We start from the raw sequence: 25,453 nt of genomic DNA, 5'->3' as shown, positions 1-25,453 counted from the left end.
GTATATGTAGCTAAATACTGTGTAACTAAAAAGTCAGGCTAAACAATATTGGGAGAAAATGTGGTTGAAGTACCTGGGTGGTGCATAAGTGCTCGTTTTCGGTAAGCTTTCTTGATTTCATCTTCAGTAGCATTTTTGTCAACACCTAACACCTTATAGTAATCTTTCCTTTTACTCTTTTTCAGTTCCAGCTGGGCATTTTTTAACAGATGCTTGTGATCTGGGAGAAAAGAAAAACAAAATGGCACAACATGCTAATTAAGAAAACTATCTTTAAAGATACCACAATTCATAAATTGCTACAGGCAATCATACACACTCAGGCGCTGATGTGCGAAGGCAGTTTTCCTGTCTGCTGAATGCAAATGGTGGGCCTTTGCGTGGAGTTTACTAAGCCAGTCTATTCTTGTTGAATTTGTATTGTTTCAGGTTTAACTTTGCATGTCTTTGTTACTACAATCTTTTTCCTTTGGTCAGTGTTGTCTTTTGTCTTCTTGTGTGTGGCCTTGTTGTCCAGAATCCACTTGAAAAAGAGATAAATCTCAACGTGTTCTTTTCCCCTGGTTAAATTAAGGTCAAATAACAAAATAAAAGCTTTTATTTTTGCTTTGGAACATTCCGTTAAGCTCCCCATCTTATTAGAGTGCTTGCTGAAGCTGCACAGCTTCTGTTCCTTGACCATTTGAGATAACACCACAGGTCCAACTCTGGAACATCCAGCCGGCGCCGGTGTAGTGTGGAACTGGAAGATGGCGTCACTGACCCTTGTTGTTTTTCCGCCATATGAGATTCAATAGAAAGCAAAACTAAACTTTCACAGGCCACAAATTCTGTCCGATCTTCACAAAACTTGATGTATATGATCCTCAGAACAAGCTTCACGAAAGTCACCGGAGGTATTTTTTTTTATTTTCAATTTAAGCATTTGCACATCACAGCCAAAAAAAAAATCACTGCCGTCAAGCTGGAAGTCGGCCATATATCACAAACCTTCAAAGTGAGGATGCAAAAGAAATGCCTTTTGACCTCTAGTCAGCTGAAGCGTTTTGGACATTGCGTTATTGTACGTAACTTTTGACCGATTTTCCTCCAGAATGGTCCTTGGCCATATTTTTTAATTTAGTGAAAGCAAAACTATATGTTCACCGGTCATACATTTTCTCCAATGTTCATGAAATTTGACATAGATCATCTTCAGACCATGTGTCACAAAAGTTACCAGAAGGATTTTTAATGTTCAAAAGCATTCACCAGTCACAGCCAATCAAAATAATCTGTGAAGTTGCCAAAAAGGAAGTAAGTTCATATCTCAGCAACACTTTCATTTATCAAAACAAAACTTGTTGAATAGCCCTGTCTTGGAGCCAACTCTGAAAGGCACTGTTCTTCAGATCAAGCCAAGTTCAACGTAGCATATTTCACTGCTCACGTTGGTGAAACGCACCTGAGCAGTCACATTTTGCAGTTCCTCGGAATTGCCTTCTAGTTATCTTTTTTTGTATTCTTGTCAGTCCATTTCTTGGCCAGGTCCTTCTCTTAGAGCTTTTGAGATATCGACACCGCTCCAACTCTAAAATGTCCAGCCGTAACAAGTGTAAGTTGCTCACGGAGATGCAGTCACTGACCAATGTCTTTTTTCCGCCATATTGGATTTTATAGAAAGCAAAACTAAAACTGTCACACATCACAAATTTTGTCTGATCTTCATGCAACTTGATGTTCATGATCCTCAGACCAAACTTCACAAAAGTTACCTGAAGGATTTTTGATTTTGAGAAGTATTTGCCCATCACAGCCAAACGAAACTGACGGCATAGCTGTCAAACATGAAGACACCAAACTTGGTGACTTAAGTTGAGACTTCAATGTCAGGATGCAAAAGAAACTGTTACAATAGTGGTCGGCATATCTGTAAATATTTCATATTAAAATGTCAGTTTTGAATCCATTTGAAATGTACTATTGTAAAAAAAATGTAATTATGTGCAGTCTATGCAATCGACTGTTGCACTTGACTAGCCTTCCACTCTGCCTACCAGTCTGGTGGTAAACAAATAGTCACGTGACATTGTGACATAGGTGAAAAACCTCAATAGTTAACTTCCTGGCCTCCAGCAACTACTTTTAGTATGATCTTTATGTCAACATGGTGCTATAGCTTCCATCTGCATAACAGATTAACACCCTATGTTCTTTGGTACACAGCAAAGATGAAAGAAATGTAATGTCAAATGCTTCTGTTGCAAGTAACAGCTGGGGAGGTTGGCTAATAAGGCCAGTGCCATATCAGAACCATATTGGTGCCATATTTCAGAAAGTGATTTAAATGGAACAGGCAAATGTATACAGTCAGTGATGTCAATTCAATTGCAACATGAGAGTCTGATGTAATATTGAAGACTACAATGGTGTTGCAGTCTCATCTTCCTTTGAGTAAGCACATGAGGACTGGAAAAAACCCACCTTTTGTCTTCTCCGTTTGATAAACCTTCTCATAGTCTCTGACTGCCTCTTCATACATCTCAGAGTCCATATAGCTAAACAAAAGAGCACATAAATATCCATGTATCCATAATGGTTAACATTTACAGAGAACACATACAGTTACTTATACAATGGCAGGTGTACTGTACCAGGGCTCCAGACTAACTTTTTGTGTTGGTTGCACTAGTGCGCCTAGCTTGTTTTTTTTAGGTGCACCAGCACAAAATGTAGGTGCACCCACATCATTTCATTGCATTGCCTTTAATGTCAAAAGGTCACCTTTTATCGCTCTCCTTTCATATAATGTGAATTATTTTTTTTTAACAATAAGGCGTAGAAAAAGCTTGTCTTAATTTGAAACACAAAAGAATATAAGGAGCATATTCTTTATAAAGAATTAAAGATATATACTGTATATAATATGTATGTATGTATGTATAGTAGACTATATAATTCTTTATATATTCTATATACTGAAATATCTGATATTCATGACATTCATCATGACTATTCATACTACAACTCCGCCTCTTTAATTCAGCTGTCTGGAAGCCTCAAAATATTGTAAACAAAGTAGCATAGTTGACTAGCTTAGTCTACTGGTTGGACTGTTCAGTTTCCCCACGTGTGTTTACGTTTCAAGGTAGGCTAATACTTTTTCTCCATGGGACAGGCCCTTTTGAGTCTTGGAGTTGGAAAACATTGAGATGATCAGTCAACTTGAATGCAAGAGTTTTCATTAATTTTGTGCAGTATGCTATGATGCTAACCGGATTTCAGTATAATTTAGCTAGTCGTCTTCTATGCGTCATTTCACGATTGCGTATGTGCATGTCGAGGGGTGGGTGTCCATTGAGCGCGCACGAGAGGGAGAGGGGGAGAGAGAGAGAGCGGGCCAAGGAGGGGGTTTACTTCTATACAGTTTGGTAAAGTTGCACACATGTCTGCAATGAAAACTTGTGAAAGAAATGTATGCTTTCACCCGAGCAGCGTCAGGTGCACCAGTGCGACCTAGATTTTTTTTCAGGCGCACTCTGGAGCCCTGTGTACATGCACCCCATACAAACACATATGACTAAAGATAAGTATTGTTATGGTCATTGATACCTACCCATACACTTCTATACTGTTCGTGATTTCATTATTATTATTATTATTTCCGTTAGCCTATTAGCTGGTTTCATTCTCACTGAGCTCAATGCAATTCAAACCAGCTAATAGGCTAACTGAAATAAAACCATGCCAATCTCTTGGTATGGTGAAGGGTATGTGATGATGTGGGTTTATTTTAATTCCAAAGGTCAAGTGGACTTTATCAGTCCACTTGACCTTTGTTTGAACTTTCATTGTCATTGTAACTTTCAAACTACAAATGACTTTACTGTAACTGACCCCAGGCAGATGGGTTGGGCCCTTGAGTCGTGGATCTGTCTGAGGTTTCTTCCTATATGTATCTCCAATTCTAGGGAGTTTTTCCTTGCCCCTGTTACTCATGGGCTCTCTTTGAATGTTTAACACTCTGTAAAGCGCCATGAGACATGTGTAATGTTTTGGCGCTCTATAAGCAAAATTAAATTGAAATTGAAATCAGGGTGCATAGTGTCCTGGATCCATGAAATAACTGGCATTTAAAAAAAAAAAAAAAATAAAATAAAATCTGCTTGCCTCTATAGGCATTTAACACATAGGGTTAACATAGGCATTCCAATACTTATGACCTCCTGTATTTTAAGGAAAAGGTTTATTTATTTACGATACATTATTCATTTACAAAGAAAACTGATGTCCTTAAAGGTTGGATATTTCCTAATTTTTTCATTTAAGGCATTAAGATCAATTCCCAAAAAAGATTATTTTATAGGCAACTTTAGCATGTGTTTCAATACTTATGGAGGGGACTGTATTTGTTCAGGTTTGGCTGTACTCCTTTTTGCAACCTGTTACAGCCAGGGCTGGGACAAACAAGAAAGAAAGAAAGAAAAAAAAAAAATCGGGCCAGGCATTTTTGGCCGGAATGGCCCACTACAATCAGTCACAAGACTGCTCACTCGTTCTCTCTGACTCATTGGTGGGCTGAGGTGGCTGGAGTACACACATCTCTGTATTCAAGTAGAAACACAAGCACTTGTCAAAGAGGAGGGTCTGCTAGTAGCCTTCTACACTGTAGCCTACACTGCAAAAAACACAGAATTCTAGCAAAGTGCAATGACCTTAAATCACTGTTATAATTATTATAGGTTATTCAAATTATTTTATATTATTCGGAAATCTTGCAAGTGAAGGTTTCTTGTTTTGTAGAAATACTACTTAAAGGAACACTTCACCGTTTTTTCATATTAAACTGTTATTCCCTTGATTAAGACGAGTTGATACATACCTCTCATGTTTCAATGCGTGCACTCACTGGCTCTGGCACGCGGCGCAACTTTGATAGCACTTAGCTAGCCCAATGCATTCATTAGGATCCGAACAGAGATGAAGTTAGAAGCGACCAAACACCTCCATGTTTTCCCTATTAAAATACAGTTACACAAGTAGTTACACGACCAAGTATGGTGAGACAAAATAAAACGTGGTGCATTTATAAGCAGGCAAAAGGGATAACTATATTGTGTGGCGGAATAACATTGGGAGCACTAAGACTCTGCGCAGTAATATCCTCACTCCAAAGTGAAACTGAAAGTGCAATAGTGATGATATTACTGCGCCACACAATATAGTTATCCCTCTCACCTGCTTAGAAATGCACCATGATTTATTTTGTCTCACCATACTTGGTTGTGTGACTACTCGTGTAACTGTATTTTAATAGGGAAAACATGGAGGTGTTTGGTCACTTCTAACTTCATCTCTGTTTGGATTCTAATGAATGCATTGGGCTAGCTAAGTGCCATCAAAGACGTGCCGCGCGCCAGAGCCAGTGAGTGCACGCATTGAAACGTGAGAGGTACATTGCCCTCCAAAAGTATTAGAACACATGCTTAAAGTTAAATATAAAATCATCTTTTGGAAATTTATCTTAATGCCTTAAATGAAACATTGAGGAACTATTCAACCTTTAAGGACATTAATTTTCTTTGTGAATGAATAATGTATTGTAAATAAATAATAATCAAGGCAACTTGCAAACGTACCATAGGCACAGTGATATCGTACGCAGCATCTGAAAATAGTCCCCATAGACAACAAGCAGTAGTAGTGCCAGTAGTTTGCAAGTTGCCTTGATTATTACGCCAGATGAGAGTGTAGTTCCATGTCAAATCAGCCTAGAAAAACGCCAGGTTTCATTTTCAGTTGGTCTTATTGCACTTTCTAACTTGAGAGGAGACACGTTTTAAATGGGAAAATGACCAGAAATCTTAGTCACTTTTAAACATCAAGCTAGCAGGCGAGAAGCTAATGGTCTAATCCGATTCAATGATCTATGCTAGGCTGAAGCTAAAAGTTGTATCGCCAGACTCACAGAATGGCTGGATGAACGGGAACAAGGTAAATATCGATTGCTTTGCTCGAGGGGAGGTGGAAAATGAGCGCATTTCCAAAAAGGGCGGAATATCCCTTTAACACATGGGGTTAACAACTTAACATAGGGGCAGGTAGATTAGTTTTTTTAAGGCCAGCTATTTCATGGATCCAGGATATTAAGCATCCCGATAAAGTTCCCTTGGCCTTTGGAATTAAAATAGCCCCACATCATCACATACCCTTCACCATAGCTAGAGATTGGCATGGTGCTTTTTTCGAGTAGGCCTATTAGCCTGTTTGATTTGCATTGAGCTCAATGAGCATGAAACAGGCTAATAGGCCTACTGGAAAAAGCACCATGCCAATAATCACCATTTGCCTTGGCATCTTCAGCAAAACCTACATTAGGCTACAGTTTAGCGTTATTAATGACTTCAGGCCCTATTTTAGTGCACAGTACCTGGCGGAAAGCGTATAATCATCACGACGCAACACGTATTCCTAATGCACACTCAAGTTCGGCACGAGATGGGGTGTGGCACGAGATGTAGGCTAAGCAGCAACTCTTCTTTAGGATAAATCATTTGAACATTATTGGGGTAAGTGTTGCTTTTTTCAGGCCGTGTCTTAACTGTTTTTGTCGTTGACTATGGTGAAATTAGTTTCACTTTGCCAGTGAGTTCAAATAATAGACGAGTGCAGATGCCTGTAGGCTATACTGTATACTCTGCAAGGTTTTAGTAAAGCATAGTTTAGTGGAATACCTGTTCCATACAGTCTCGCGTGCATGCAGAATCCTTCAAATGCGCTGGTGACCATCAAAATACCGATGCGCTGTTTGAAGTTGCGCTGCTTGCTGTTAAAGGGAATGACAGATGTCACTCTTATTGTTTTAAAGGATATTACGCCCAAAACACACCCATGATGACTGATTAAGAAACATAGGAACGCCTTGTTGCGCCATCCACCCGACGTTTGATAACGATTACTCTCCCAATGTGGACTGGACATCCAACTAAATTTAAATAAGCTTTTCGCCAGTGACCATGCCTTTTAGACTGCGGAAATAGGGGCCATAGGCTATCTAGATTACACAAACAAGTCAGAGCCTCAAACAAACATGAAGTAGGCTTGTATCCATAAGGTGCATTTCCATCCTAACAGTAACAGTAGGCCTGATCTGTTGCGAACAGAAGAACAGAGGGCGTCTACTCTGAGAGAGAGGTGTCTCTTAAGACATGGCTTTGGAGTAAACTCATCAAGTCAGACATCGATGGTTTCAATCAGTGCGGTAGAGTCTTCTCATATGTTTGTTTATGTGAGCTAACAAGCTAACGTTAGAAAGTTAACTGACAGGCCTTCACCAGACAGACGTTATCGATTATTACAAGTTTCAAGGACAGCATAATTGGAAAGTGTTTATTTCTCTATAGGTTTCGAATAACATAACTGAAAAAAAGATGACATTGGCAGCTGTAAAAATCAATTCTGATAGTCTACAGTTTTAATGTTACATTCATGAGAGTCACAGATTTGTCGGCATGTTGACGAATTTATGTAGTCAATAAGATTGACTATGTCGATTAATCGTCCAAGCCTTAACTAAAACATATTTCAATATAAAATGTAACATTCAACATAAAATTATTTAAAAGCCTACCACTGTGCTCTCCTCAAGTAAGCCTTGATATAGCTTTCATCCAGCTTGATGGCCTTGGTGCAGTCTTCTATGGCCTGCTCCAGTTTATTTAGCTGAAAAGACACAGAACAACAAGTAATGAAACACACCCTTCGTCCTAGAAAATGCTTGTTTGTTGTTAATGTATGATGTATGTGTGTTGATATTGTGTTGATGTCATGTGTACTTTGAGGAAATAAGAGAGAGAGAGAGAGAGAGAGAGAGAGAGAGAGAGAGAGAGAGAGAGAGAGAATTACAGTGCAACCGGAAAGTTTCCAGACTCTTTCAAGTTTTCAACATTTTGCTGTTTTAGACTCTTAAAGTGGATTCAACTATTTTTTTCCCTATCAAACTACACACAATGCTCAGACATGCAACAACTGTACATTTATATGTATAAAAAAGACTGAAATATGTAATTTACATAAGTATTCAGACCATTTATTATGATGCTTGCAATTGAGCTCTGGTGCATCCTATTCTTACTTACATCCACCTTCTTCCTTCAGTCCACCTGTGCCTAATTGAATCATTTGGCCATTATTAGGAGATGTACACATTCGTCTATATCTCTATTTAGCGCTCACAGTTGATGCGCATTTCAAAGTGAAAACCACAGCACAAGGTCGAGAGACTTGTCCGTAAATCTGCAACACAGGATTGTGTGAAAACACAGATCTGGGGAAGGACACAGGAAAATGTCTGCAGCATTGAAAGTATCCAAGAGCACGGTAGCTTCAATCATTCTCAAATGGAAAAGATTTGAAACAACCAGACAACAAGATCTGGCCTCCCAGTCAAACTGAGTAATCGGGGACAAAGCACCATGGTCAGATAGGTAACTAAGGACCCATAGTCACTATGAGTGGGATCCATAGATGGTGAAGATGAGAGAAGCTTACAGTAGGACAACCATCAAGGTAGTACTCCACCAATCAGGCCTTTATGGTAGAGTGGCCAGACGGAAGCTAGTTTACCATAAAGCATCTGAACGACTCTCAGACCATGAGAAGTAAAATCCTTTGGTCTGTTGAAGCAAAGATTGATCTATTTGACCACAATTCCAACAACATGTGTGGAAGCTGGACTGATAGTTGTCATTCTGTTAGGGTTCTCTCATGTCTACAGACAAACTCTGGATGTCATTCATAGAGACCAGTGGGTCCTAGGTTACCTGTATGATCAAGGCCCATTTTCCTTGATTGCTTAGTAGAAGTATCTTAAAGTGTAAGTCCGGCGAAAACAATTTTTTTTCAGAATGAAAAAACATCAACTAAGCCGTGGAAGAAGTATTTTCCGTTGGTCATGCAGTACAGAGCTAGCACAGGCAAGATCTACAGCACAAAATCGCAAACAGTGGGTTAGCATAGGGCTTACAGCCATACGCTTTCAAAATCGCATTTTTAAACCACTAACATAGCGCCAAACCTCGTCAGCAGCTTGCTCTAGGTGTCTACACATAAAACAAAGCCCCAATCAGTCGGTAAACTTTGAAATAGTTTGCATACATTAGAATCAGTTCGAGACCGCAACCCAATCTGAAGCACAGAAATGTCACTCTCATCTCAGTGTCTCTCAGCCAAGGGGTCCCATCTGTTTGTTTGTCTATCTGTCTGTTTTTCACATATCTCTAAAATCGTTCCTCATATTGATTTCAAACATGCAGGTATCTTGCTACCAGCACAAATAAGTGCAGTGCCAACTTTGATGTTGTTTGGATAGGTAATGCAAAAGATATTGTTAAATATGTTCAAGAGGTCCCCCATTCTCAACAAGATATTTTAAACAAGTTCAATCCCATCACATTATCTGAACTTTTAGAAACTGTGTCTCACATGAGAGTGTCTTCCAGCCCTCTTGATATTATACCAACTAAGTTCCTATTAGAGGTAATAGAATCTGTTGGACCCTGCCTGATTTCCATCTTTAACAGTTCCCTATGTAATGGTAGTGTCCCTGATTATTTCAAAACTGCCTGTGTGAACCCCTTGCTAAAAAAGTCTGGGCTAAACTTCTCTCACTTTCTGCTATCCCTGTGGACAGGGCTCTCTTAAAGAAACCCTATGCAACATTTTCATAGTCATAAAATTGCTCAGAAATCGTTGTTTTGCTTGACTGGCCAGTTTCATCGAAAATAGTAATATTTCCTCTCGCCCCCAGTGTCCCTATCAGGCTTGTAAACAGACTGTACTAGCGATCCGAACCGCTAGATGGCAGCAGTGCCATTTGGATGATTAGTATCTGCCTGTAGAGCCAACATGCAGAGACATCCAGCAAGCAAACATACTGAAGATCGACCACAGTGGATCTAGTTTGCACGTGGTCCAGCGAATAAATATGGGGTCATTCCACGTCAAATCAACCAGAGCGCACGCACTTGCGTCTCAAAAAAATCCGAAAAAAATACCATGTGCACCTATGTTACCCAGAAGACACTCTGTGAAATGGTTTTGTGCTAAGATCAATACTTTTCAAGTAATAGCCAGTTTTACGGGGGGAGGGGGGTGTCAAAGCCCAGCCAAGAACTCCAAATTTTTTTTTATCAACTTTGAGGGACTGCTATGACCATGCAGGATCATCCAGACTACTCGTGGTGATTTTACTGCATACTCTTCCTATTTATGCACCAGCCTGCAAAATTTGAGCCTCCTACAGATTCTAGTTCTTGAGCAATGAGCTTGTGAACTTTGACAAAAAAAAGAGGCAGAACAAGTTTGACACCCCCCTCCCCCCGTAAAACTGGCTGTTACTTGAAAAGTATTGATCTTGACCTGTCTCAGTTATTCAAATCTAATTACAATTGTGTAAACAAAAAAATATATGATGACCTAGATAGATGGAGCCTGCTCCCCCTTGATTTTGGCGATAGAATTAGATCAGTCAAGATGAACATCATGCCTAGATTACTGTATCTTTTTTTGTCTCTTCCTATAGATATTCCCTCAAAACAATTCAGAGAATGGAATAGACATATCTCACTATTCATATGGAATAAAAAGAGGCCTAGAGTAAAATTTTCCACACTTCAGCTATCAAAGGAAAAGGGGGGCTTGGCTCTCCCATCCTTAAAGGATTACTATACATCAGCTCAGCTAAGGCCACTTATATGCCTGTGTAACCCATCTTATGAAGCCAAATGGAAAGATATAGAGACATCTTTGACAGATGCCCCGATACAATCATTAATAGGTTGTGTTGACAATGATAAGTAAAAATCACAGACAGAGAGCCAATGGGTGAACTTATCATTGAAGATATGGGCTGACGTAGTTAAACACTCTCAGCTCCAGCGAGAGGTAAAATTACTCAGGTGGCCTGCGTACGACCCTGACTACAAGCCGTCATTGTATGATCTCAGATATAGACAATGGGTTTATCTTGGCATTACATCTCTATGCACAATAGTTAAAAACAGGGCACTTCATAGCTTTGAACATCTATGTCAGGTTCATGGACTGAGTAAAGGGGATTTCTACAGGTACTTACAAATCTCTGATTATTTCTGTAAAGAGTTTAAAGGTGCACTATGAGATCCTTTTTGACGTCACTTCTGTTGACGTTCCATAAACACCAAAACAAAACAAACCCAAGGTGCGCAGGATTTTAGAATGTTCCTTGTGGAGTCGGAATATATTGTTGCAAATCCGACATCAGCGTTCTATGCTTCCATCTTCTGTCGGACTGACTGTCAGCTGAGTTATAGCCAGCCTCTGTAACTTGCTAACTTTAAGACCGTTCATTTGGATAACAACGAGATACACTTACTCACGTAACCTTCGGCTGTAGGATAGATTATCGAAACACGTTCTGCGCAAACATTTCGTTTTCCATGAGCTTGTTCCATTAAGTCTAAGTAGTCAAGCTTTTTAAAACACTGCTAGCTGGTATAAAACGAGTGGAAAAGCCAGGCCACAGGCAGCCCTAGGCAAACATACCAATGATTTCCATGCAAACTGAAAATTGGACGAGGAGTTGTGTTGGATTAATCCATTTACAGTTAGCGATTACAGTGGCACCTGGAAATGATGCATTCATTCATGTCACGGGCAGACATTTTTTGGGGGGTGTGAGGTCTCTGTTAAACGATTTCCCCCCTCTTACTCCCCCATAAATACCAGTGGCCTAGGTCTAGTGAGGGAAATTAGCTTTATTTGTTAAAATATGACGAGGAGGATCCCAACGAATTTCCTTCCACAACATCGGAAATCCTTAAATAAACAGTCTGATAGTCTATGGCGCTGCCATATCCTACTAAACATGCCTTAAACTTCGTCAAACTATTTTATGTCCCGACTCGACTGTATGTGGCCTCGACACTTTGCGCACAGTAGCCTAGGCCTAGAGATAATGAAAGGGAGCGATGAGCGACTTCTTTAGCCTATACTGTCTATGAACGACACAGCACAGCAGCCAGTTATGAAAAAGACGGATACCGTAAGACCAAGTTAACTATAAGGATACGCTAGGCTGTCGTGGTTAGTATAGGCTGTCTGTCAATGTTGCAGTTGAGAGAAATAAGAGAATATGGGCTACAATGAACCTATTCTCTCAAGTCAGGCGACAACGAAAGATAGGTAGGCTACAATATGATGCAATCGGATCGTTCTTAAATTAAGCTATGGCATAGGCTTCTTGCAAACGAACGCTACAGGCATCAAGCTTGTGTTTTTTTGTGCCTTCACAGACTGCACAACAAGCTTTCACTGGAGGCAGCATATGCGGCGTGTTTTACGATTATGATTATGATCACTGCTTCTTCATTACTCACAACACCTGTTCGGTCCTGTTCTGGACTCCCGTTTGAAAAGTAGGCTTATAGTGGTTGTCGTACCATGTTACTTGACTTAGCCTACATTATAGTGATTGGTAATGCACCAGTGGCCGTAAACAAAGGTTGACTTAGCCTACGGATAGAAAAAGAAAAAAGATGATAATATAACGTAGCTAAGTTAGTTTGCCTGCTAGCTAGCTTAACAGAATCTCCCAATGGGAATTGATGTGATCTATTCACCAGCGCATTTATAGGCCTACATTATGTGACTAAGTAAAGGCCTAGGCTACCTCCTTATTCGGTGGAAAGTTGAAAAATAATAAATCGTGCCTTTCACACGGCCAGATCTTGCAGTTCATTACCGTGTAAACAAAAAAAAAACAGCTGACAACGGCAAAAACAGCTGTTTAGGTGTTATGATTGAACTGTGTCTGAAATGTTGCGCTGTGCTTAGGCTACCACAGTGGCGCGCCTGACGTCGAACTTTTGACGTAATAACTGATCAATCTGGCTCTGTTCTAGAATCTTTGGTTTGTTATTGTTTTGGTGCACATCCTGTGCCCCTATTGTTGTTAACGTTTGTTTTGAGGATCACAGCCCCTGTGTTGTCTTTTGATATCGGGTTTTTTCACATTGTATTCAGTGGACAGACAGCAAGCTGATCAAGGGGAGAAACATACAATTTGAGATACAAATGAAATCTCGCTAAGATCAAGCAGGATCTCATAGTGCACCTTTAAGGATCCTAACCAGAGGGAATTGTCAACTGTTGTCCAGATATTTGTTGATGCCTATAACAGCAGGAACTGTAAAGGACTGATAAGCAGACTGTACCATGGCATCACATCACTTAAAAAGGACTCCACTGAGTATGTGAAGCAACGCTGGGAAAAAGAACTGGACATTGAAATAACAGAGGACATGTGGATGAACGCTTGGAAAATACAGTCCTCTACTACGAACTCATTTGGTTGGAGAGACTTTTGTTGGAAAAATGTGATTCGCTTTTTTATCACTCCTAAACAAAAAGGTAAACAAACAGACACTCAGTTAGGGTGCTGGAGGGAATGTGGAGAAAACATGGTAGACCACGCCCATGTATTCTGGCAGTGTCCCTCAATCCAGACCTTTTGGAAGGAGGTGTCAGAAGTCATTGTTAAGGTTTTGGGATTTAGTGTGGATGTAACATTCATTTATCTTTACCTGGGCCATTTCCCTGAGGGACTGTCCAGAGACGATGAGTATCTTTTAAAAATTCTGTTGGCAGCTGGGAAAAAGGCTATCACAAAATATTGGCTTCAGAAAGACGCTCCTACTGTGGGTACCTTTGTTGGTATTGTGAAACATTTACACCTCCTTGAGCAGATGACATATTCTATACGGCTCCAAAAAGAGATTGGAGAGAGATGGGGGAAATGGACCATTTACATACATGACCTAGATTTGTCATTGTAATCTAATTGATCATACCTTTCTGATTATAACCGGTACACATTATCTCTATGACCTCATGCTGTTTCTGTTTTTTTTTTTTTTTTGGTTTATTTTCTGTTTTTCCCTCTGTAGTATTTTCTTTCCTTGTTTAACCCTTTACTGTTTCTGTGAAAAAAAACTATACTAGCACTGTACTGTCCATGGATTGCTGGTAGAGGCTCACATGCCATCTGTAATCTTCTTGTAACTTGACAAGATTGTTCTGTGGGGCAGTATACGGTGTTGTGATCATAAATAAAAAGTATATAAAAAAAAAAAAAAAGTATTGATCTTAGTGCAAAACCATTTTACAGAGTGTCTCCTGGGTAACATAGGCACGCATGGTATTTTTTTCAGATTTTTTTGAGACGCAAGTGCGTGCGCTCTGGTTGATTTGACGTGGAATGACCCTATGCTTATTTCTTACATCAAGGATGGAAAACATGTGAACGGTATGATCCATTTACATTGAATATTGCTATATAGACTAACAACAACTTTGCTAGTGCTAGCTTGCTAATAAGTCTATCGTCCTGTTCAGAGTCTATAGCGACCATCAGAGTCCCTAGCAACCTTGAAGAGACTGACGAGATAACAGTGCATGTGCAATCGTGGTTGACATACTACTGAAATGCTAACGTTAAAAAGTTGATTTTCACAAAAAGATCGTTTTCTCAATTTTTTGGTCAAAAACAGGTGTTTTTAGCAAAACTAACTCATGTTCTACTGACGATTACTAAAGAACGGAAAACATTAGAAACTGGTGAAAGCAGAGAGTCTACTCTTTCATTTGGTAGCTTGTGTGTTTACATAGTCATAAAACTCACTGTTCGGTGGATCTTAGAAAAACAGTCAAAATGCTGTAAAACGTCTGGCAGTATGGAGCGCTCTGCACTGAAAATGGCGGGCAGCCAATGAGTTAAACTACGTTATTCCCTTAACTAAGACGAGTTGATACATACCTCTCACGTTTCAATGTGTACACTCACTGGCTCTGGCGCGCGGCACAACTTTGATAGCATTAAGCTAGCCCAATGCATTCATTAGGATCCAAACAGAGATAAAGTTAGAAGCGACCAAACACCTCCATGTTTTCCCTATTAAAATACAGTTACAAGAGTAGTCATACGACCAAGTATGGTGAGACAAAATAAAACGTGGTGCATTTGTAAGCAGGTAAGAGGGATAACTATATTGTGTGGCGCAGTAATATCCTCACTATTGCACTTTCAGTTTCACTTTGGAGTGAGGATATTACTACGCAGAGTCTTAGTGCTCCCAATGTTATTCCGCCACACAATATAGTTATTATCCCTTTTGCCTGCTTAGAAATGTACCACGTTTTATTTTGTCTCACCATACTTGGTCGTGTGACTACTCGTGTAACTGTATTTTAATAGGGAAAACATGGAGGTGTTTGGTCGCTTCTAACTTCATCTTTGTTTGGATCCTAATGAATGCATTGGGCTAGCTTAAAGCTATCAAAGTTGCAACGGGCGCCAGAGCCAGTGAGTGCCGAATTGAAACGTGAGAGGTATGCATCAACTCGTCTTAATTAAGGGAATAACATAGTTTAATATGAAAAAACGGTGAGGTGTTCCTTTAAAAGGCAGCATTTTTCTCTGTTTCAAAAACGGCATGTGTGCTATCTGTGTCATTCTGTATGTGTCTTTCGGTCTGTATAGCCATCTGTCTGAGTGGGACGATAAAAATAAGAGTAAGAACACATAAATGTGAGGTGTATCTTGCCTTTGATCCAACTGTGGCACGGTTACAGTAGAGTTTGGCATTTGTTTTGATGTTGTTTGGGTCAATGGTGAGTGCCTCAGAATACAGTTCATAAGCTTCAGTGTAACTGCCATCTTTGAAAGCTTTGTTTCCCTCTTCCTTCTTGGCTTTCAGGGCTTTTGCATTCTGCAGAAAGAGGAATCATACAATCTTATTAGCATTATTAAAATGTTAGTGTTCACCATCTTCTTGCTATTACCATTACTAAAAATATGTACTGAAAATATGACAGAATTAGGGCTGCAACAATTAAACAATGTATCAGTTAGTTGTCAACTATTAATCTGTTAATCAAACAACTAAGATTAATCGAGAAAATAATGTAAGGCAAGGCAAGGCAAGGCAATTTATTTACAGTCATGGTTGAAACTGTTGGCCCCCCATGCTTAAGTTGACTAAAATGAGGAATGTAAAATCATCTTTTGGAAATTGATCTTAATGCCTTAAGTAATAAAGGATATGAGAATATATCAAACCTGGTCACTAATTTCCTTTGTGAATGAATAATGTATCATAAATAAATAAAGTTGTATTACTTTAGGCATTAACACTAGAAGCGCCAAGCGCCGGTCATTTGACTGCTGACGCGTATTACTAGAAGCGCCGTGCAGGTTTGACCTAGATATACCTAGAACTGCCGGGCTGCGGTCTTTTGACCGCAGTGATGACCAAAAAAAAAATATTAAATTCGATTAAATTCCAGGACCCTACGTTCACAACTTTTCCTAAATACGCGTGTTTTATCACCCAGAATTTTTACATGATCAAAAGCACACCGGTACAAGCTAGTTTAGAGCTATTTTGCGCTCACTTATGTGACAACACTATGTTGTCTCCCTTTCGGCCATGTTTGTCCAGGCTGCTATTCTCTTTTCTCACAGCAGATGTCGCAAGGGTTTCCTGTCAGTCGGGCATGAGAATAATATTTTACCATAAAACATATAGTTTATATATGTGCAATATGTATATATGTGATTTATTTTCACAACTATTTTTCATTTACATGGCATATGGAGGCGATTTACAGTGGTAAAATGCAAGTTTTGAAAACGTTGCGACATTGTCCTATTAGGCAGGCCTACGTGTGTAAAAAATATTTTCAGCTGAAATTTATGTACGTAGGGTGCTTATGCCTACGTACATTCATAGTTGTATATCTTATCTTCTATTTGTAGGCTATCTTTTAAAGCTCAGACTAATGTATAAGCATTTTCTTCCATATTTGCTGGACTGACTGAGTTGCGTCGCTTCAAATAGTCTGTAGTACTGATTTCCAATTGCTTAACGTACAAGCCGTTAAGTGGCGCAACGTTAACTCCTTCAACTAGTACGCAGGAGATCCGGGTTCACAACTCGGCACGAGCGAAATAATGTAGATCATATTGACTGAATTCACTGACTGTTTTTCAACGTCGACAAACAATTATTTTTTGTTAATGGTTTTTAATAACAAACTATCTCAAATAAATGGATGAATCACAATACTGTTTACCATTAACGAAAAATAATTTCGCCAGACGATAATTTTCTGAGCCAAATTGAGCCGCCATCTGACAAACTTTGGCTAAGCCAGTTAGACTTTTTGCATCTAAAAATAATTATATCATAGAGACACACGCGAAAAATAAACGATAGCCTAGAAACTAGGCCTACATGAGATTTTCCCTCTGGATACACCACATCAGTATTGTGCTCGTTGCTACGGTACAGGACTCACAGTGAGTTGACGCCCAATTAAAATGACATGGGGGAAAGAAGCAAACAAGGTAGCCTAATCTTTATCTCGCCTTACATACTTTCCTAATTTCTACGTAGGGCTACTCAGACTTTTGTTAAATCTTCAGGGCCCGGTTGCACAAACACCAAAACCAAAGATTGATGATATGAACCAAGTATTCTGGAACAGACAGATTTACAGCATTGAACGCGATAGGCTATTACTGCGACTTCCACCGTTTCCTTTCCAGAGATTGCTGCGCTGTTCACAACGCATGCAGTCTACATTGAAGTGAAACATGCAGAACATTGTCCAAAACAATACAATAACATTGTGTGTTGAGATCTAGTACAATATAGACATCTGTAGACATGAAGTGGCAACTAAAGTCATTATCAGTCATGAAAACTTTGGCGGCTGCAGCAGCATTTAGATTTTGGCTGAGCCAGCTAGCCAGCCAACAACTTCATCAGCCAGCCGTTATTCTCAAAGCAAATGGCTTCGGGGTCTATACATAACACACTATCCTTTGCAAACATAGCCTATTTGAAACCGATCATTCCCCCTCCCCCATACACTCGTCTAGGCTACTTAGGCTACAGACAACACTCGTCTAGGCTACTTAGGCTACAGACATCACTGCGTCATTGAGGACAATTAACTGCCTCCCCACCCCACCCCCTCTCTCTGTGCCCTGCATAGGCTGTAGGCTGGCCGCTGGCTGTTCAGGCAACTCGTGGAAGAATGCGCAATCATGTTTCATCGCATATGCGCGTTCAGAATGTTCGAATTCGCCAGTGTGCGTGTAGTTGTGTGAATAGAAAAGAATAGAATAGAATATACTTTATTGATGCCTTGCTCAAAAGAGGTTCAGCAATTAACACATCGGGGAGCGAACCAGCAACCCTTGGATTTTAAGGCCGAAGCTCTAACCAGTCGGCTACAGCTCTGCTCTATTGCTGAGTGAAAGTGTGTGTCTCAATCCTGAATCTCGAATTCACATAGAAGTTAGCTTAAATTGTAGAAACAATAGGCCTATAGCTTTTTTTCAGCAGACATCGCAAACATAGCCTACACATTCGCAAAACGGAGAACATCTTTCACTCATTTTTAATTAGGCTACTTCTCGCGCCTATGCCTGCTCAGCATAGCTCTCTCTATCTCCCTCCCTCCGAGGTAGCTAGACCCTATAAAATGCTTCTCCCTAAATGAATGAAAATTGTTTTAGAAAGAAGCCACGGTAGCCTGTAAAATGCTGCATGAAATCCTGGCTACTGTGTAATTGAAACCAGACTGTTAGGCTCTTTGCTCCAGGTCCGATCATTTTCGGCGGCGCGAACATATAGGCTACCTATTAAATGAATAGAGGTGAATTTGGGGAGTGAATTAGAACTAGCCACCCATTCATTTTAGAGTTTAGATTATCTGCCCAAACCCGAACTGCGGGCCGGTGTTAACGGATCTCGAGATCCAACAACACTGGTGTTGGGTCGACATTTTTCATCCTTCCCCTCCCATCGGGTCAGGCTCCTAATCACAGAACGCATGCCTCCGTTTTAATATAGCCTATAAATAACATTTCTAAGTAGCATACAGAATGTAAAAACGAAATATAAAAAAGGAAATACTATGAAAAAGTTGAAAGTCAAGTTTGCTTAAGGTTGGTTCAAGAACTCTTCCAGAGTTTTTACCTCAAACAACACAAATCAACACAAATAAATGAACAGATAACTCAAACGTGCTGTATGTCATAATGAAACAACCACAGATTATCAACAACACGGTCTGACATGAATGACACATGGCTTAGTGCAAACTAAATTCATGACCAAACGATTTGATTCGTGCACGAAGCGCCATCTAGCTATCATTATGTGTAAGTGACAGCCTCCCAGTCTAAGGACTCAGCGGTCTTTTGACCGCCTCGCCGCGCTTTAAGTAGTTCACACCAGCACGGCGCTTCTAGTAGGTCGTAAAAGCGGTCAAATGACCGGGGCGCGGCGCTTCTAGGTATAAGTGGGTCAGAACGGCACAGCGCTTCTAGTGTTAAGATCAATTTCCAAAAAATTATTTTATATTCCTCTTTTTAGTCAACTTTAGCATGGGGTGCCAACACTTTCAGCCATGACTGTGTATCTCACATTTTATACATAGGTAAAATTCAAAGTGCTTCACACAGATACACAAATATATAGTCACTCAGTCAATACATAATGGTCATCAAAATGAACCACAAATCCAGGTGTAAAATAATTAAAAGATAAAAATATAAAAAAACATAAAATAAATATTAAAGTTAAAAAAGTCATTCATGTAGAGATCAACTGCTTATGGAAAAAAAGAAGTCACACAGTCATCCAAGCTAAGAGCATAGAGGAGGATGTTCAAACTTTAGAAATATTCAACATTCATCCTCAAGACTTTGCTAGAGACCAAATATGGAACCAATTCAAACATGCAATTTCATCAGATAAAATGATGTGTTAAGGATACAGTAATACTTCATTTGTATAATAATAGACAGTGTTTCGGCTATACGTATTCAGAAGTGGTGCACTAGTTATAATTTGAAATAAATAAATAAATATTATACACTGCTCAAAACAATTAAGGGAACACTGTTTCATAGGAGTATAGCATCAAGTCGAAGTCAGTCACACTTGGGATATTGATCTGGCCAGTTATGTAACAGAGGTGGTTGTGAATCACGTTCACCTGCTTTGATGACATTTACTATGGTGTACTAAGGTGTACTAGAGGGACAACTATGAGACGACCCCCAGGAATGGCTTTACAGGTGGTGGCAACTGGTAATTTTTCTATCTTTACCCTCCTTGACAGATTTTTCACTAGCTTTGCATTTGGTTTGGGTCAGCGTTACTACTAGTAGCATAAGCCAGTATCTGGAGCCTACAGAGGCTGCACAGGTAGACCAACTCCTCCTGAATGGCACACCAATAATTTCCTTTGCCAGAAAGATTGCTGTCTCTCCCACTGCAGTCTCAAGAGTTTTCTTGAAACTTCTTCTTGTTTTCAAGTAGCAGGATGGGGAGTTCACACTTAACGGTCGCAACTTCTGATTGAAGGTCAGTCTTCATTATGTTAAGCCCGCCTACTGGCTCTATACACAATGTGATTGGCCTGATAGAAGTTTAATTTTTCCAGCTCCAAAGTCAACGGAGAGTTGCTAGACTACCCGGGCAGCCAATTAGATTCTATTTCTAGTCTGGATTTCTAGGCTACCAGGAACCCCCTAACTTTGCTGAACAACCAACTTTCTATGACTGACACCATCACTGCTGGAAAACTTTCTCGGGGAACAAACATGGCGCCCAGTTCTAATTCCTATGTATTTAATCACAACACATTAATTACTTACCCTGCAGGCCAGTCTGGCTTTTTCATGGTCTGGTGCCATACGAAGTGCTTGGATGAAGAACTGAACTGCTTTATCGATACAATCCTCATAGTAGAGACACAAGCCACGCACATACAGTGCGTCACCATTGGTTGAGTCCATCCGTAAAATATCGCTGGGAAAGGAATAGAGAATGAAGAAACGTGGAGGAAAAAACACAGTCCACAATGTCATGGCATCTTTTAACCAACAAATAACACAATTTTAATTTCATTGTCATATAGTGTATCTTCTTAGCCTGGGTGTTCCCATGCTGCCTTGCGCGCAATTTGATTCACGCTGATAAGGCAGCATGGAGACTACTGCCTTAATTTTTGCCTCAGATAGGAGACCAATCTCAGAACAGGGGGGAAAGCAAGACAATGGTGAGCTATGCACAGACGCAGGCGCCCAATGAACAGATGTGGGCATTTTTCCAAATGCGAAAAAATTAACATTTGGTTGCCAGACCACGTCTCATTGAGAGGTGGTAGGCGCTACACATCTTCTTGTGTAAAGCTGAAGTTTTGGTGTTATCTTAGATGCCAAAATAACCAAGATCAATAAATAAGATGGATGTTCTTATCTAGACATAGGTAAAGAGGTAACTCTCTCAGCACATTCCATAGTGTCAGAGATATGTCAGGGTCCGTATTCACAAAGAATTTTAAGACTAAAAGTAGCCCATAAAGGGGGGTACACACATAAAGAACTCGAGAGGACTCCTTACTAGTGCCGTCAAAAATTTTGCGTTATTAACGCGTTAACGCAAAATACTTTTAACAGCGTTATTTTTTTAATCGCTAGATTAACGCTCTTCCTGACCTGTGAGAAGTTTTTTCATAAACTGCTGTGGCCACGTAGAAAAACTACAGGACCCGGCTGTAAATCAGAAGCAAAACAGTAAGCGCGCCCCACATATGCCATTAGATGTCCAGCTGAAGACGTTATAATGGGCTGCTAACTAATAAATGGAAAGTTTAGTTTTAAAACATTGCCAGGGTCAGTTGATAAGAGCAAAGCTATCTGCATGTACTGTCAATGTGAACTTAGTTACCATCGTAGCACGACTAGTTATTATTAGCCGCATTGAGAATTTGCACGAAACTGAGAAGACTAAGGTGGAGCAGGCGTTGGGGCAGGCGTTGGGGCAGATGCAGTTGCGCTAACGGGAGATTAGCCTACTGGACTCGGTAATGAGAACTATCTCGAGGTAACGTTAATGTGAGTGTATGTGTGTGTCCGTGTGCGACATCCCTCTGGCTCTTCTCTCCCCTTCCTACTGCTGCGTTATCTGTCTTGTGCCTGCGTGCGTGCGTGTGTGAGTGAGTGTGTGTGTGTGTGCATTCATGCACATTCGGTGTGTGTGTGTGTGAGATACACAGAGAGAGAGAGAGAGAGAGAGAGAGAGAGAGAGAGAGAGAGAGAGAGAGAGAGAGAGAGAGAGAGATCTTGTCATTTGGTATAAATCAAAATTAAATAGACATATAACTGTAATGAAAACGGGAAAATATCATGGATGGCTAAAAATTAGGAGAGATATCTTAAACACAAAAAAAGACCTTTTTCTCTGTGCAACATACATCCCCCCTTCTTAATCTCCCTATCATACCGAAAACACCTTCTCTACATTAGAGACAGAAACCAGCCTTTTCCAGGCCCTAGGAAATATTCTTGTTTGTGGAGACTTGAATGCACGCACAGGCACACTAGAGGACTTTATCAATGAGGATGGCAACAACTACATTTGTAACTCCCTTGACCTAACAAATAGCTCTACCCACACCTACAGAAAGAACTGTGACCCAATTATAAACAAACATGGCAGAGAACTCTTACAGTTTTGCCGCTGTCTTGGTCTATATATCATCAATGGTAGGACAAGAGGAGACACTTTTGGAAGACAGACATTCTGCTCACCTCTTGGAGACAGCACAGTGGACTATGCAATAACTGACATAGATCCCTTGTCAATTAGAGCATTCATTGTAACCCCCCTTTCAGATCACAGCCAAATTACTGTTTTCATAAAAACAACAGAAGTTAACATCCCTAAACCGCAGCCTAGTAAGCTGTTTCCAGTCAAAAGATCATTCAGATGGACTGAAAACAGTTCAGAAGAATTCAAGAAAGCCACAATCAGTCATGACATCCAAATTCATCTAAACTCCTTCTTAAGATACTCATTATACCCCTAGTAAGGAGGGTATCAATCAGGCTGTGGAAGAAATAAACACCATATTTGAAAAGACTGCAGAAAAAAGTTAAATTAAAAAGATCAAGAACAAAACCAAGACTTAAGAAAGAGGACACTTGGTTTGATGCAGAATGTCAAGCAATGAGAAAAGATCTCCGCAACCTATCTAACCTGAAACATAGAGACCCAAATAATAAATCAATTTGACTCTCTGAATTTGCAGCTCTGAGGCACTAAGACAATATAAACGCACACTCAGAGCTAAAAAAAACCCCAATATACCTGCAATCAACTGACACTGATTGAAGAGTCATTTAAGACTAATACTTTTTGGAAAAATTGGAATCATCTGAAAAAAACAAATCATCCAGAATTAGTGATAAAAGATGGGAATATATGGGCTAACCACTTCCAGACACTCTTTAAAAGTGTGGAATCTGACCAAAACATAGATCGAGAAAACATAATTAAAAAGCTAGAAAAATTAGAACTGTCAATCAAAAAGTATCAAAACCCAAATGACTTTCACATCACTCAAAAGGAGCTCTTAACCCATATTGGTAAACTAAGGCCAAAGACAGCATACGGCCCTGATGCCTATGTCCAAAGCGCAACTTGTGTTCTCGTTTTTGGGTCAATTCATACATTTTATTTCAAATGTGCGGATAGGCCAATGGTACGCTTGTTTTTATGCTGGCAACAAAACAAAATGGTTCACGAATGTTATTCTTGATTCTAAATGCGGGAAACGATTAAAAATAAAATGTCCCATTTTCCAACGCACCGGCACCACACACATCTTGTATATTTAAATATTCTATTATTTGGGCCTATTCTAAAAGGTAGGACTTTTTCGTTAGAAAACTATTTCATTTGAATTATGGACTGCCTTTGAATGAAGTTTGATCGGACTTTCAGTTCACAGAAGAAAGTTTCAAGACACTAAGAAACACATGTTTGCCCCGTAGCATTAACGGTGACTTAATTTATTTCAAAAGGATATGACCTCATGAATCCTATGGTTGTTTGTGTGTTCTACTTGTCTTTTTTGATCAATATAATGATTATAAGGGATGCATCTCAGTTGTTAGATTTGCACATCACATGGTCACCCGCGGTTATGGGTCAAGTAAACATATTTTTAATGATATTCGGGTCATGTTTGGTCGGGTCGGTTAAAAGAAATATGCCGTTAATTTTTTGTAATTTATATCGTACATAATTGTCTTTAGAAGAGGAAAACATAATTTGCAGCATTCCCACTGAAACGCGATTCTATTTCCCATATTTTGTCACGAACATGTATGCACTTGTTGTTTCGGCGTAGACAGACCCTCGGCTACACTTGACATGCAGTTGTGTTCTGTTCTCAGAGCATATGCTTTCTTTGTCTATGATCTGCAACTTTTTTCTCAAACTACTGGCCTCTTCGACAGAAAATTCGGCTACTGAGCAGCGAAGTTGCCGATGCGATGCCTGCTTCTCAAGTCTGATCATTTGCAGCAAGATCGAATGGTGGAACCATGGACTGAAAGAGAAATAAACTAAAAGTGTCCCCGATCAGGAAATAGGCCTACTTCTTAATTTAATGTCATCAAGGCATATAGCCTACAATTGGTATGAGCATGCAATGTGCGTCCTTGCGCAACTTATAAAGTGGCTCGTTGGAAAGCCCCACATCTGCTCTTTCCTGCAATAAAGGTTTCATCTCGCTACAATTTATAATCGTGGATCAATGATGCACTCAATCTGGCTCTATGGGTTTGGGTTTTGATTTTTGTTTTGGTCCATTGATGAAGACGTTAATAAAGAGTTTCTTAATAGTAATACTGTAATATTCTATGCCTGCATTTCATGCTTGGGAGCCTCAACGCATTCATGTGAGGAACGGCTGAAACAGAATTTGTATAGGAAAATCCTTAGGCTAGTTATGTTCAATGTTGAGTCAAATAGCCTAATGTTTGGATGAATGCTGACACGGAACAAAAAAAGGTAGGCGTAGACTAAATGCATGTTTCCCAAATTCTGAGCAATAGGCTATATATAATTAGGCCTATATTGTTTACATGCATGAGATACCAGTTTTGCGTAGCTCAATGACGCTACGACTAAGTTAGACTCATTTTTACAGTAAGCGGGTCGGGAAGCGGGTCGGGTACAGTATTTAAATAATTATTTTATGCGGTCCGAGTTGCGGTCGGGTTAGTTGTAAACGGCGGGGCGGGGCGGACCGTTCAGACACGTACCCACGCATCACTGGTGGGCACCAACTTTTTTGATGAATTGATAAACATTTAAAAAGTGGTGGGGACAAAATCGTTCGTCATAAAAAGTGGTGGAGACATGTAGGCTACCCGGTCCCCGGCGAAAATGATGCTGCTGTTTCCGAAAGCCGAAAAGGAGTAGGCATAGGCTCACTGTTGCAGCCAGACGCACACTCAACATTGCTATTGCTAATGATGTGTGAAACTGCTCTTGGGGGG

General features: G+C 39.9%; 1 protein-coding gene across 1 annotated transcript in view; it reads right to left on the bottom strand.

The window, feature by feature from the left end:
- The window catches only part of dnajc7 (DnaJ (Hsp40) homolog, subfamily C, member 7), a 53,929-nt gene that overhangs the window by 7,361 nt on the left and 21,115 nt on the right, over positions 1-25,453 (bottom strand). The window contains exons 7-11 of the mRNA XM_062533290.1: positions 20,756-20,909; positions 15,621-15,785; positions 7,610-7,701; positions 2,464-2,537; positions 74-220 (exon numbers count right to left, since the gene is read on the bottom strand). Coding sequence (XP_062389274.1) covers positions 74-220; positions 2,464-2,537; positions 7,610-7,701; positions 15,621-15,785; positions 20,756-20,909 — 632 coding nt within the window. The remainder of the gene's footprint in view (positions 1-73; positions 221-2,463; positions 2,538-7,609; positions 7,702-15,620; positions 15,786-20,755; positions 20,910-25,453) is intronic.

Source organism: Sardina pilchardus, chromosome 3, assembly GCF_963854185.1.
Source record: "Sardina pilchardus chromosome 3, fSarPil1.1, whole genome shotgun sequence".
NCBI lineage: Eukaryota > Metazoa > Chordata > Actinopteri > Clupeiformes > Clupeidae > Sardina > Sardina pilchardus.
The sequence above is the reverse complement of the archived record's forward strand: the minus strand, read 5'-3'. Positions and strand labels throughout refer to the sequence as shown.